At 46.4% G+C, this 15,604-nt stretch overlaps 1 protein-coding gene across 1 annotated transcript in view; it reads left to right on the top strand.

The window, feature by feature from the left end:
• Nucleotides 1-14,884, top strand: part of LOC149334280 (uncharacterized) — a 28,109-nt gene extending 13,225 nt beyond the window's left edge. Inside the window, exon 2 of the mRNA XM_089555105.1 lies at nt 16-14,884. Within this exon, the coding sequence (XP_089411231.1) occupies nt 16-245 (230 nt within the window). The 3' untranslated portion in view covers nt 246-14,884. The remainder of the gene's footprint in view (nt 1-15) is intronic.
• The last annotated feature ends 720 nt before the right edge of the window (nt 14,885-15,604 follow it).

Raw genomic sequence — 15,604 nt, 5'->3', positions numbered from 1 at the left:
CTGCCAACGTTACAGGAACCTGGGAGCCCCGAGGAAGGCACAGACGGATGGCAGCCCTCTGGCAGGGCTCGACGGACAGCTGCTGCCTGATGGTCAGCTGGATGAGTGCAAGGGCGTACAGGAACTGGGCCCTTGCCATGGCCTGGAAGAACTGGAGGCCCATGCGTGGCGTGATGCCTTTCCCACGGGCCAGGAGCTTCCGGATGCCGCCCGGACCCCGGTTGCCTGCCTGGAGAAGGCCTTGACCGCAGGCTGCCAAGTGAGGTGGCGGTCGATCAGGAGGCCCAGGTAGCGACAGGAATGCTGCCATGGGATCTCGCAACCCGCTATGCTGAGGCTCGTCTTCCCCGGGCGTGCTCCTGGGTGTTGAGCAGCATGGCCTTGGACTTGGTGGGGGAGAGCTGCAGGCCCACCCGTTCCAGGTAGGAGCTCCTGGTGATGTCTCGCTGCACCCTCTGGCATCGTGGTCCACAGCACCAGAGGGCAGTGTCATCCGCATAGATAGCTATGTGGCCAGGGAGGCGCAGGCCCTCCGGAAGGCAGCGGGGAAGCTCTGCCATCACCAGGTTGAAAAGCATGGGGCTCAGCACGCTGCCCTGGGGGACTCCTCTTGTGAGTGGCTGGGGGGCGCTGGTAGTTCTTCCTGCCCGGATGCAGCTGTTGCGGTCTCTCAGGAAGCCCTGCACGTACCCCCAGAGGTTGCCGGTGACACCGAGGCAGTCCACAGCCTCGAGGATCGCCTCGTGTGCCACGTTGTCGAATGCCCCCTGCACGTCCAGGAGTGCGAGGCAGATGGCCTGGTGGGAGTGACGTGCCTCCTCGAGGCTGGAGACGATGTCCGAGATGGCATCTGCAGTGCAGCGGTGCCTCCTGAAGCCAGACTGCTGCTCGGCAATGCCACAGATTGCAGGAGCTTCCCTGGGGCTGATGTCAAGGAGACGGGCTTGTAAGATTTGAGGTCTCCAGGTGGCTTACCAGCCTTGAGGACAGGAACCACCAGTGCCATGCGCCAGGCCCCGGGTAGGCAGCCTGTTGTCCAGACCTCGTTGAATGTCTGGAGTGGGCTGGACTGCATGGTGTCGTCCAAGTTCCTCAGCATCTGATAGGTGTTGCCATCTGGGCTGGGAGCACTGTGGCGCTTGGAATGCTGCAGGGCAGTGGTGAATCCCGCCTCACTGTCAAAATTCTCGGAAGTACAGCATCGTTTACTTCCACCGCATCTGTCGCACCCTCAATTTCTGGGAGCTCCAGAATATTTTGCAGACGAAGCTTTCGCTCAGACTCGTAGACTACTTGCCTTATGGAAAGGTGGCATTGCGCACCGGAGAGTTGGCAGTACTTCCTGAACCTCTCTTCCAAACATTCCTAGAAGCAGATAATCATAGTTCATTTCAATACCTGGTTGCCTTTACTAAGGATGTCTGCTGTGAGACGAAAGGAACTGTGAGTCTCTTGCAAGTATGCCTGTGTAAAATTTTGAGACTTCCACAAATCTAGCCACTCCACTATGCTCAACAGAAACTGGACCTGCGGACTTGTCACTGCAGGGATGTAATCAGTGACTGCAGCTCATCACGGAGTCGAATGCCCTTGTTGCATGTCTACATTTGCTATGCTCCACCACTTTGTTATTATTTCAAAGAACTGGGCAGTACCACCAATCTAACCTGTTCGTAAAGTTTTTTTATCTGGCCTCATAAAAACGAGAAATTCGAGTTCATTGATGGGCTGGTGACGTATGCACCGCGTCGGCGCCGAAGAACTGCCCACAAGAGCGATTTTCTAAGAAGACTGATGGGTGATTGAATATGCTATACTAGATATATCACATGTTCAAGCTGAAGTCTAGGCCCACATGGTCGAAGAGCTTGCTGTCGTAGACAGGCTGAAATTCCTTAGCGCAAGCTTGACATTCTGTCATTCAATATTTGATGGATTAACAGATTTTGATGTTAGCGTTGGTGCAGATTTGATCAGCTGACCCTGTTCTTTCGAGTGAAGTTCTCGAAGTGTATGAGATGAAGCTTTAAGTATAGGTGGTCCTGTGGGGCTAGGAAAGAACATGCATGTTCCAGCATTTCGCTGATTGATCCAGTTATTCCTTACACACTTTATTAAGCGTACAGGATCAATCAAAAAAAAAAAGAGGATATTACGAATCTGCAGGGCATGGATACACACTCTGAAGTTTGCAGGGTTCCCCAAAAAGTGACACTGTTTCCCGGTTGATTGATTTATTGTCAGTTATGTCTGCGATTATTTATACATAACCCAACATTCTCTAGCTGGGTAATGATGCTGCGCGTTGATGTGCGCTCGCGTGCGAAAATACTCGCTTCGCGCTCGTAGCGTCCTGCATAACCACAAAAAGTTGTACGCCAATGTAAGGATCACTTGCGCGGCGCAACCATGCAAAAAAGTATCACTAGCACTCCAAAAGAACGTTTTTTTTTTTACTTGCTGTTGCGCGGCGTCCATGGCGTAGCACTCCTGTGGCGGATCCGGCTCGGTGACCTCGCTCACAATTCCCACCGTGCTTTGCGGCGGTCGCGTAGGGGGCGCGCGCAACTTTCCGAAATGGTCCATTCGTCAGTCAGTAACCTGTGGTATTCCTTCGTGAAGAGGATATCTTTGGATGTAACTCAAAATTCTGCCATTTCTGCAGCCTAATTCAGGACCTATACGTTTCTTCGTAGATTCCACCGTAATCGGTCATCAATTTTTGCACCTTTTTCGTCATCAGCAAAGATGTTGCATGTCGTTCGTGTGCCCGCAGGGACTGGATGGCCTCTTGGTCTTCCGCCCTAGCGAATCGCCTGAGCACGTCGATCGCGAGCGGTTGAGATGTTGTACTCGCCCTGCATATTGGCTTCGCCTTCGCTGTCGTCGTCTTGGAAGCTCCCCACCACGTCGTCCACAATAGTTTCCACCGTCACCTCCTCTGTTGCGAGGGCACAGGAGTCACCAGAAAGATAATCCTCCAGGTTGACCCCTTCCGGAATGGCACCGTCACTGCGAAGAGGCTGCCAACTCTCATCGAGCGCCTCTTCCAGCACAGGCAAATCTAAGTCCGCCTTAGGACAAATTGCTTTGGCTGCTTTGAGACCTGCTTTGTGAAAGCAGTTTTCAAAAATCTTTGGTGTGGTTTTCTAGGGCCTGGGAGCCAAGTTATAGAAACTGAAATACTTTGTTACATCGAAAATTTTGTTACACTGACGTTTGTTACGTTGAGGTTTAACTGTACCAACATAGCTTATTGTAGCTTATTGAACAAAATGGGTTGTAGTGGCTGGAGATTGGGTTTGTCAATTTGCACAACTTTGAAAACTGCATGTCTAGGGAAAAGTTTTGCAGTACAACAAATCTGTCTCCAGCCACTCACAGGGGCGCATAAACATAGAAAGACTGATGTACCATATTCCACTGACATGTGGTAAAGTAAACATTGGTCAACCCAGAAAATGCACAGGTGAAGGCTAACACAAATGTAATGTGGCACGACACTGAAATGGTCGTTTGCCTGCGCATTGCCATCACTGTCCCAGCAAATCATACAAGCTGTTGTTCAGAGAATGCATAGTCGAACCTAGAAGCAGTGATCATGCGCAATGAACAAGTGGGGTGCATGAGTGTGCAATGAGTTAATCTATTGACAGTTGAGATAATCTCTCTTCATCATATCAGGACATGCAAGCACTCAGTTTCTTCTTCTTTTGTGGCCCCGCATCTGTTTATATGCCGCCGTGCTGTAAATATAATTCATTTGAGAGTTAGCACTTTCTGCAGTCCCTGTCTCATGTCTGTATCAGTCTGCCTGCTTTGCCAATAATGTGTACACTTTTTTTCATAACTTCTTTTACCCTCACTTATCTTGCCATTCCACCCACACAAATGATTTCCCAGTCAAAGTTAATCTTGCATTTTCTTGAAAACTTTCATTCTGTAAAGCAGGAATTGACACATACCGATGTAGAAAGGCTCATGCAAGTTTGATGAATGAAGCCAGAACTCCGTGCAACTTCAAGCAGGACGCAATGCATGTAATGCACTGCTTGGCTACACACCAGGTCGAAATGCCGAAGGTTCACTAAAGGAGATGGACCCTTGAAGCCATTCACGGTCACATTCCACTCAAACGCACGGTCCATATCTTTACGCATGCCCGCTGATGTTCTTGCAACTCCTGTTGTCTCAAGATAGCGGCGAGCACCTGCAATCATCAATTAAGGTTGCACATGCTCACTACAAGGTTTAAATACAAGTTGGAAAACCACTATAATGTGGGAAATTCCTTGTGCTTATTTTTAATGGTTAAATGAGTTACCTCAAAACACAATGAAGCTGAGAAAACATGTTAAGAATAGTAGCAGGCGTCGCATGCAAGTCAAGCACAGGGAAAATAAGTACATTACTTTCTTTCTGTGACAAAGCTTTGCTTTTACGGTCTCAGCACCACTTTTGATTGACTCCTGTGTTTCATGAAGTACATTTAATTATAGGAACTCGATTGCCAGCCGCAAAGCAGCTCGCTGGCATGTCTCAAAGCTCGACGTTATCCATGGGTTGCACAATGCTCATCCTCTCAGGTCTCTCTTGTGGACGTCCCTTAAGCGAAACCCATACCACTTTATTTCATATGAACTAACCTGCCTAACAACACATAGTGTGGACCGACATTTTGAGTGTGGCTGCTCGTATGCAAGCAGAATCATTTGCAGAACAAAGTGAAAACAATCATACCTGCAACTTGCGTTCCTGATTTAAGGCACCACAGACAGCCAAACCTTTCATTGAACTGGATGTGGTTTCCCACAGCAGCCCGAGGTTGGACATCTACTGCGCAGCATCTAGCATGAACACTGGATTTGGCAGTTTGAGAGCAAAAGTTCCAGATAATTGTTTCAACTCCATTGAGTTCCTCAATAAACTTGTCCATGAAGACTGTCATGTCGGGGTGGGTATGGCCAAACCAGAGTCCACCTAACACAGAGTGTTGTTGCCGAAGCTTAGGTGGCAACTCATTGACTACAAACTTAATTGGAAACACAGATGTTCTTGAAGAGTTGTATACTGGGCTCCTGTCTGTGTTGATAGTGATCGTTAAGTCTTGACCAGTGAGGCCACCAGTGTGCCTGAGTCTCCTGTAGAGGCTGCCTCTAGTGATGTCACTGATCTGATCAGTGCCTTGGAGTATCTTGTGAATTTTTTTCAGCTCATTGTAAAACGCTTCTTTGCATGTGGAAATAAGCTGAAGAAGCTGCTCCTTCGCATTCATAATGCTGAAGAAGCATCCATTCTCCTTCAGCACTGAAACTAGTGAGCTTTCCGTGCAGAGTGTGCAGTGGTCCATGCCATGCACTGGGTCCAGCACGCTGCTGCAGACTGCACTGGAGTGGTGGTGCTTTACATGACAATTAATTCAACTGTGGGCTCCTTAGTTTCCTGAGCAAATACTTGCTCCTCAGCAGCATGTTGCCATTAAAGCCAAACAATGCGCCCCTGAGGCACAAAACGCCGCCAGCTGTGTCCCATGGTGTGACACAGGTCACACCAGTTAGGAAATATAGAAAAAGGGTTTACTTACTTCGCACATTAATGTGGTACAGAGAAAACGCACAATTATCGCACAAACTCATGGGAACGTCCGCCAAGAACGCACGTCAACGACCCGCCTTCCCCTGACACACACACGCACCACACTCTATCCCCTCTCACCTCCCAGCCGTGCCTCAACAACGCCATTCAGGCTCCCTAACGTAGGGGGCGCCAGCAAGCGGCTGGTAAGGAAAAGTCTACACGATGAATGCCACGATCATGACGATCGCTACTGCTTTTGTGGTATTGGAGCCAGGAAGGGTCATGGTGCCATACTCGTGCAAAGCTTCACTGAGTGCCTGGTGCACATTTAATGTTTGGCCAGTTTCGCAAGGTTTTGCCGGCACACGGCGGCATGTCACGAATAGCTTCCTCTGAAAGGTCACCAGTACTGCAGTCTGTACTGCTCGCCGCAAACGCAGGCGGCTCTTCGTTCCCTGCATTATCACTGGTACAAGGCAGCATGTTGTGAACATCTTCTGCTGAAGTGTTGACACCACTGTTGTTTTCTGCTTTCGCGGCATTCTTTGCAGAAGTTTGGTTTGCAGAAGTTTGGTTTGCGGCGACGGAAGACAGTACTGTCAACCCTTCAGCGGAAGGGTTTCACGACATGCCGCCGTGTTCCGGCGATAATGCTGGCGTGAATGTAGAAGTTCCTGCAGCTGTGTCCGGGGTGCCAGGCAACATAGGATGACTGTCATACCCTGCAGCTTCCGGATTTTCGCATAACTGATGCTGACGGTAGTGGTGAATTTATAGTGGCACATCAAATGGTTGGCTCTCGTGAAGGTACGTCTTTCATTTCTTCGGTGCGGAGGGGCCTTCCATAGCTCAAAAGGCATGTCCACTTATGTATGTGCTTGGATGTACCTTGGAGCGCACTTCGTACAGATATATAAATTGAATGACCTCATTAAAGCCATTAAAGCCGAACAATGCGTCACTGATGCGCAAAAGGCCGCCAACTGTGTCCCATGGGAGACCGCGGGTGACGAACGCCACGATCATGACGATCGCTACTGTGGCTTCATCCTGTCCGCCGCCACGACGCCTTTGTAGAACTGCTGCGTCCGCTGGACCTCTGGAAAGTCTTGTACTTTGTATCTGTCGTTGGGAAGTGTTTCCACGATGATATATGGGCCTCTGTACTTTTGGCACAACTTACGGGACTCCCCCGTTGCAGCTGGTTCCCGCTCGAGCAACACCATGTCGCCTGGTTGGTAGCTCGACGCGGTCTTTCTTCGTTTATTGAAGTTTCTTCTCTGCTTTTCTTGGTCCCGGCACTTGCTTGTTGAACAGGTGGCTTGACCACGCCGGAATTCCATGGGAACCGCGCTTAGCGCTGCACGTGCAATTTTTTACATATCACGCTAATTGTTTTCTCTCAGGTGTAACACTAAAGGCCTTGCACCCACATCTTACGGACTTCCCAACACCGTTCAAATCTAGCGTGCAGGCTGTCAGGTCACATGGCAGGACGATACTTCCGTGTAAAGCCAAAGCCATTAATTTGCTTATATACAGCACTCTTCGCAAGGCTCTTCAGCGTGGCTGAGCCGCTCAGCTCTTTCTTTGTGTAGTTGAGCGCTTAACAATGCCTCCTACTGCTCTGACCTACGCGTACGTAGAGCACAAGGTTGGCGGCTAGGCGATTGTCGCAGCCGGTCTGTTTAGGGACTACGCGCCCAGCGACATCAACAATATTCATAAAAACAATGGTTTGTTTCAAGGGGTTTTGTAAGGGACATCAAAAACCTCACTTCCACTTGTATGCTATACTACAAGCATCACTAAACACGAAGAAAAAAATTCTCAATGCTGCCTTCGTCTATGCACTTGTTTGTCCTTGAAAAAAATAACCACATTTTTGAATGAATGTACCTGCTAGTTCATACAAGACTTCTTGTTGTGTCATCTTCATGTGCCCCTGCACATAACCCTGAAGGGATAAAATTTTTTGAACACTTTATAGATTCTCAAAAGCATACATCTTTAACATTTGTTAGCCAGGTGACTCAGTTACTTTGTCGTTTGGGTGTTGATCCCAAAGTGAAACAAACGGTTTATCCTGGCTGCCATCGCCTTTTATTGATGGAGGTGAAATACGAAAATGTGCGTGTTCTGTGCAATGGCAGTGCACGTTGAAGAACCCCAGGTGGTCCAAATTAATCCGGAGCCCTTCACTATGTGCCTCTTACAGCGCATGTATGTTTGGCTTCAGGACCTTAAACCCAACAATTTGGAATTTCTACCAGGACGAGGAACAAATGGAACACATAATATTATATAGAGTGAAGAAAAGAAACATGCATCCTTTACGCATGGTTTGTCAGCATTACAAATGGAATACATGTAATGGCACAAATTAATTGTACAGTGAATGAGCATACATCCTTCACACATCTATTATGAGCATAAACAAATGGATCAAAATGTGTATATACACAAAGCACCCTTCACGCGGGATTTGTCAGCATTTGAAAGCAGTCTGCAAACGCTTTTTATGTGCGTCAAGTAGATTGAAGGCAGTCAAGATAAGAGATAAAAAAGCACACATTTCAGAAGTGCGCACAGTGAAAGTACATTTGAACAGGCTAAGCAATAAGTATAATTAGGAAAAGGAACACAGATGCAACATAGGCTCAGCTTCGACAATACTACAGCTGGCCTACCTGAACTCTATGAACACAATAGTTAGGAAGGCAATGATGACAGCATCCTCGCAATTCAGTCTTTGAATGCGGATGGGCACGGTTCAATGCCACTGTCATCATTCTGTGCCATGACATCCAGACCTGGTGCTGCCATCTCATCATTGTAGCACCAGTTGTGCAGAACACAAGCTCCTACGATGATGAAGACGATCTGCTTGATGGAGGCGGCATTTACATAAAACAACCGCCTGAAACAGTTCTTCGGCAGACCAAAGGCCCCTTCAACTACAACCCCCTGCAGGCTGCGAGTCTGGCAGCAAGGAGTACGCCGAATCTTTAAGCAAGTGTCCACCTTCAAAAACATACAAGACCTGTTAAGTAAATGTATATCTCAATTTAGCTAGAAAATTAAGGTTTACCATGCATAAATTAAGTGACAATGAAATTTCTGCAACTGTGCCACATATAAATTGTGCCATTAATATTGCAATTTTTTTTTCATAACAATAATACCTTATTGCGCCAAATGTTTAAAAAATTACAAGAATCCGGCCTGCCAAAGCCTCACAAGGCTTGAGTGGCAGAGCCCGACAGGCAGCGGAGCCATGCAGACATACACTCAGGCATAAAAGCACATTAAGAATTACGGAACATCAAATTAGTACAGTGGCGAAATAAAAATACACAGGAGTCTCACGTTACATGTAAAAAAAAAAGAACCTCATGAAAATAAATTGCGAGGAAGAAAAACCAAAATGGCATGACAATATCTCAGATCAGTGCAAAGAATACAACAGTATATTTACACATATGCTTTACCACCTAAGTCCACTAATTAGTGTATCGCAGAATCTTTTTTATTTTATATTTAGTTTTTGCCCGGCAAACACTTGGAGGTAGCCTGTTAAAGTTCAAGGGAAGGTAAAAATCCCTTACTCGTTTTCCATATCTTGCAGACCGTCGGGGTAAACAAGATGGTTCCTTCGGTCAAAGAGACCGTGTGGGAACATACGGAATCTTATAGTCACTAAACCAAAAATGTTTCAGGACAGTCGTTTCCATCAAAAGGTGACCAAAATCAGGTAGCGAATAGAAGTAGCAAAATGATATAATTTTTTAGAAGCCAAACGAAATGCATGCATGTTTCCCCAAAATGATATCCTCAGTGATTTCTTTGCACAATATTCACTTTTACGCGGACTGTTTCTTTTCTTTAATTTATTTGGCACGTAAGGAATTATTCATTCGTACCTCGGCACTTGTCTTCTGCATCCTCGTAAAAAAAACTTTCTCAGGACCCGGGCATCGTCAACGGATCCTGGATACACGGCGAACACATCGATGAGCGCTTTGCTCTCATTGAAAACTCCTTGTAAAATCACCGAATGGTACTTTTTTCGGTTGCAGTAGGACTGCTCCGATTCCAATGGCCTTGGGATTTCGACGTGACATCTGTCAGTGCATTTGTCAGTGCGTCACTGATGCGTCGACAAATGTCATGTCATTTGTCATCTGTCAGTGTGTGATTTTAGGCAGTCCACCCATCCTTGTTTTGTTGCTCATTTCTTCAAACTGTTGGTGGCTACGTCTCCGCTCCTCTTCATTTGGCCAGCAGATTGCTTGTTCCGATATGCTGAACAAGAAGTTGAGGACTGGATTCAAACTGTTCTGCACAGGTGATTCTGCCACATCAAATTTGTCTGCTCTTTGCGCCATGGTGCTCTGCGTGGTGAGGTAACATAAGGAAATCAAGACAGTCTTCTCTGCTGAGAGTCTTGGCTGGCCGTGAGTAGTAGCTTGCGGGTAGAAACAAGATGGCTGACAGCGTGTTCAAATATGCATTCTGTCCCCTGAACAGTAAATGATAGAACAAGTGTGCAAGCTAAACTTCTGGAAGGATGGTGTGTGCTAGAGAAATTTTAGACCAGTATGCTCTGGAAATTTTGTTGCCATCTTAGTTATTGTCAGTGTAACATTAACAGAAACAAGTGATCAGAATGTGCATTACATATGAAGCACACAGATCTTATTAGATGGCTGTAAAATTTATTAAAGTATATAGTACATAATATGAAGTGCAACCAACGATAAGAAATGAATGTACATGTGTTTAGTGCATGGACACATGCTCACACGCAACTTTGTGGAAATATGCGGAACTTAACACAAACATATAAAAGCGACTATGAATGAAAATTATGAAAATAAGTGTTGACTATACAAAGAAGAAAACATTAAAACTATGCATTATAGTAAATAGGGCTTGGAGAATGGATTGGGGCATGTATTGGAGAACAGCCTGAGATAAGCGCCTGCCACTCAAGTGCTGCAGCCACCCGCACAAGAGCTGCAGTCCTCCTCTCTTCAGCAGCAAGCTTCATCTCTTCAATAGCCATGCACTCCCTGTGCTGCTGCTTCAGCCACCTCAAGATGGCTGACGGCATTCTCGAGCAGTGCACGAGAAGTATCTGTCCTGGGCCTCTTCCTGGCTGGGCCTGGTTGCTGTTGCAGGCGGGACTTGGGGGCTGTGAGTCTCCAGCAGTGCTGCCCCTGTTCGTGATTGGCTGTCCGGGAATTGGGCTCGCTGTGGCATCTCCAGTTACTCTGCTGGGGCCAGGCTGCAGGTTCAGCCTGGCTACTGGTGGCAAAATAATGTGACACCATAATGCATGTCTTGCACTAAACAACAGAGACTTTGTAGTGCATGTGTGTAATCTCTACACACTTCACATGTTCGCCACACTAATCAAGAAAAGGCACTCATTTCTACACAAAGTTGAATTTTTCGATGCATTTTCGATGTGCTCCTAAATTAGTGCTGATGTTTACTGCCTGCGATATCATCCCGTGTGAGGTTCAGTGACTTCCCTACACAACCCCTTGTTTTTCTGAAGGCACGGCAGCCCTTAAACCCTAAATCGGCAAGGAGAACCATTGCTCACTACTTGAGGCCATTCGGTGTGTGGTGGTGCCATAAGCTAGGGCTCCAGTATATGGCTGAGAGGCAAACCTTGTGCATGCAGTTGCTATAAAGCATGCAAATTTTCTGTCGCAATTCCCGAATGCAGAAAAAGTTGACTCGGAGCACCAATCCTGGCCCCAGCAGGTAGGGCAAGTTGATACTATGAGTTTTGTCAAAAATTTCAGCAAGCTCCCTCAGAACAAAAATGTAGGATCCATCTGACACATATATGACATCACTTAATTTGCATACAGCTGTTTGCAAACATGTTATTTCACGCATACATTCAGTGAGACAAGACGCATGCATAGCCCATAACCACAGCATGCATAATGCAAATCCCTGCAGGGGGTCTGCTTCATGCGGACGTTGGTGAGTGGCGACACCACGGGGTTTCCCGAGCATCCGCAGGGACATTCCCGCAGGGGGATGATGGTGAGCAGTGCTCCACCACAGACCCGAGCATCCGCGCCTAGCCGTGCATGGCATCGCCGTGTCCGGGGAAAAGGGGATCCTGGTGGTTGAGCCGATCCCCATCTGCAGCCTTCGTATTCACATCATAGCAGGCACAAAAAACCATGTGCAACCAAGTTTATGTCCACCTTGTGCACTCATTCACAAAGTGTCAGTATATCCAGAATCATCGCATGTGTAGACTCTTGAGCAGCCAGATGTGTCACTGGGTGCACAATCGGCTGCTCCATCTTCATTGCAGGAATGTATCCTTTTTTTCTGCAGAAGCATAATACACTCCAACTCTTTTGCTGCGTTCTCAACATTCTTCAGCAAAGCTGAAATGCTGGATGCGTCTTGCAAGCATGCCATGGTCAGAAGCTTAGCTTCTGTGCTCAGCTTGGTGTGCTCAAAATCAGTCTAGCCCTTGAACAACTTGCCACTCTTGGGATTCTTCAAGACCTTGCTGAACTTTGCATCCACGGCAGAAAGTTAAACTGCCTGAAAGACTTCTCTTCTAACCGTTTGTTCCATTTATGCCTAGGCTCAACCCTTTTGAAGAATTTTGTTCAGGAGAAAGGAGTACCTCAAGTAGTAATAAACACCTCACCATTCCGAAATACAGTTGTACTTCTTCAAACAGACACCACAAGTTTTGGCAAAAGGTGTTGGAAGTGGACAAACTGCACCCTTCGTATCAGCCTATCAATATGTTCGTCACATCGGTGCATGGTGCAGATTAGCGACTCTACTTCGGAGTACGCTACAAAGTGTACTAGCTTCAAATTGAGCAGGGGCATCCCAATCTCCACCTGCGAGAAATATGAATGCCTCTTGTTGAGAACAATGTTCTCTCCATCTTTCTTTCCATAAGGAAGCTTCCTCTCTTCCACAAGCTCTACAGCTTTCTTTGTTCTTCCCTGTACTGGGCTCTTGACTTCTAGGAGAACTGTTGGCACTCCCTTAATTTCTCAGGCGTGAGGGGTTGTTTTGGTAGCTCCCCCAACGCTCTCTTCCTGGAGCAAGCCGTCCCGGTGATGCTCCTTGTAATGAGGACATCGTTTCCCCATATCGCTTGTGCAGCGTCCTTAACAACCAAAGTTGGTTTTTTGTTTTTAAGTATTTTTTCAGCACATATGCCGCTTATAACAATTCCTTTTGTCAAATGAAACTGTGAAAAGAGGAAAATAATGGAGGAATTTTAATAACACCTTGTTTGAGATCGTGAAAAAAAAATCGCCCAAATAAATAAAAGAAGTACATTCTGATAGCAGATGCCTTCAACATGCATATCAATGAATTCAAGAACAGAAAATGCTGAGGATAATAACTGTACCATACGCAACAATGAAACATGAAAACTACTGCATGTTACTTCTGGTGAGTGTACAGCAAAACTGAGAAACTGTTTGGCCAATGTCATTTCACACCATTATTAGGACATAGCACATGAATAATAGGCGCTCCTTGCCATGGAGGTATTATCTGCCTAACAGGCACGAACTCAAATTGCAAACTTGAGCATGCCTGGAAAGGCCTCGCCAACAGCCTTTGGGAGTCAGTTGCATTATTTAAAAGCCACTGAGTATGTATGTGCCTACAGAAAAAAATGGTAAGCATTAAAAGTAGCTGACTTATTAGCGTAGTATTTCTCACGGAACCACCTCCCATATAAGTGAAATCTCCAGTTGGAGCTACAAGTGAGGGAAAAATAAGAATCCTTGTCATGACATACACAAAACGAAGTATATAATGTTTGAGGTGATATCAGTCTGCTGCTTACCTGGAGGTGTAAGGAGGTGCTGCTGCTGCTCTCTAGGATTCCGAGTGTACTCCTTTGCTTCCGTAGCACCAGATAAGCATGGTGCTGCACAACATTAAGGAATATTAAAATACGTAACCTGGGAGCATACATTGCTTTAACTGAAAACAAATGTACTGTAAATGAAGACAGAACTGCTACTTACAAGGGAACAGGTTTGCTGGGGGCCTTGTTGAGGACCTCCAATGGTGCTAAGTTCGAAAGATATACTGATAGCTGTAGCTCCAGTTTTGAAATGCACGGAATTAGATGAAGAACCAAAGTACTTATGCCCAACCAAGTCTTCCGTGGCAGCCGTCACAGAAGGTGCTGCAACAAAAGCTGGTTGGGAGCAACAGTAAATGTTATGAGCAGGTTTCATCCACGTCACAGTTTGCTGCCTGAAACCTCAAGCCTGTTAGATTTGCGCTGTGCAGCAAGTGCATCCGGTGTAGCCAAACCTCTCATAGCACTTGCTTAATACTATTGGGCAAGTCTGTTTTACAAAAAAGAAAAGAAAAATGACTTCATGAAGCAGGGGGAAAGCGTTGCATCATGGCATCTGTGTTGGAACCCATGCATAGTTTCGAAATCATCACATGAAGTGCCAACGGGGAAACAAACCTGTTGTCATGCCTTCACTGTAACCCTTGTCTTGTTGTTCAACTGTATAGGAAAAACAATAATGAACAAACTTAAGGAGCGCATGAGCTGTCATGTTGAAACAGCTTACGTGCAGGGTCAGCAAAGATATTAGTGCAAAGCAAAAAGCATTCTTACGCACAAAAATTTTGCTTTCCAGGCACCTTCGCAGGCCTGCAACTTGTGCTTTCAAAAACACGTCTTCTTGTAGCTCCTGGGCGCGAGATTTCCAGTTCTCGAGCTCGCCTTCTTGCAGCTCCTGGACACGTCTTTTTCCAGGCTTCCTTCTGCTTTTTCATTTTTATTAGCTCGCTCTTGGCACATAGGTCATCACTGTCTGATGATGAGCTCAAATATGAATATCTTTTCCTTGGATGAAACTGCATTATCTAATGGTTAGGAGAGGTTTTGATGTCAGTACTTTGTCAGTTTTTGTAACCTAAAGTGCTAAATTCTAAAGAAACACAACCACCCTTATCTGGGCTCCAGGTTTCTGCAGAGACTGTGCTGTTTTGTGTGCGACTTCAATATTTTTTTTTAAATCTCCTCGTAAAGAACTTTCTTCGCGTTCACACATAGGCCTGTATAGCATATGTTATCGAAGCCTACTAACTTGTCCAGTTTGCCATTCTATTCTGCATGTCAAACCTGATGTACCTTGCTTGCATCCCTTCTTCCGCTGGTTCAGCAGGCTGTGGAATGACTCCAACGAAAACGTCTGGACATCCGGGGACAGCTGACGAATATCATGCAGCAACGAAGGGGAGGCGACAATTTTTTTCAGTGCCTGGAATTCCTTTAATCTGGAAGGAATGGACAAGCTAAATCAGCATTTCATTACTGCAGCCTAGAATGCAACATTGACTAAGCATTCAAAAAACAGCATTCGGCAGCAGCTCTTACTTGGTCTTATCCACTCCGTTTTCAAGTGGACTGTGGATGCTTTCTTTGTACAGCCTCTCGTGGCCAGCATGCTGGTTGCAGATGTGGTTGAGCAGGGTCATCCACATGCTGACCACCAAGTCCCCGTTCCCCATGCCCACAGCGGCCACACAGTACAGGTGGTTGATGATGCCATCAATCCACCCTTCGATGGTTCTGTGTTTTCGACTGCAGGCCCACAGCTTTTTCTTGAGACCTAGAACAAGTTGAAGAATGTCAGGTTTGCAAAGCCTCACAAAGCTCCCTAACAGTAATACAATAACAGGGTGTTAATTACTTACCTTTGGCAACATGCCATACATCGAACCAGTGTTTTGCCGCCGCGGTGGCTCAGTGGTTAAGGTGCTCAGCTGCTGACCCTAAAGACGCGGTTTCGATCCCGGCCGCGGCGGCTAGTGGTGCAAATATTTGTCTGCTAAAATTAATACCAACATATGAATCTCGAAATTCCTTCAAGAGAACAAGCTTTTGGATCGTCATAACAATGACAGTGGCACTGTAGGAATGTGAAAAATACTGTGCAATCTCAGAACCATACAAGTGCAAGCTTGTGTT

The sequence above is a fragment of the Amblyomma mixtum genome, chromosome 8 (assembly GCF_055824585.1).
Source record: "Amblyomma mixtum isolate Tamu chromosome 8, ASM5582458v1, whole genome shotgun sequence".
Taxonomy (NCBI): Eukaryota; Metazoa; Arthropoda; class Arachnida; order Ixodida; family Ixodidae; genus Amblyomma; species Amblyomma mixtum.
The sequence above is the reverse complement of the archived record's forward strand: the minus strand, read 5'-3'. Positions and strand labels throughout refer to the sequence as shown.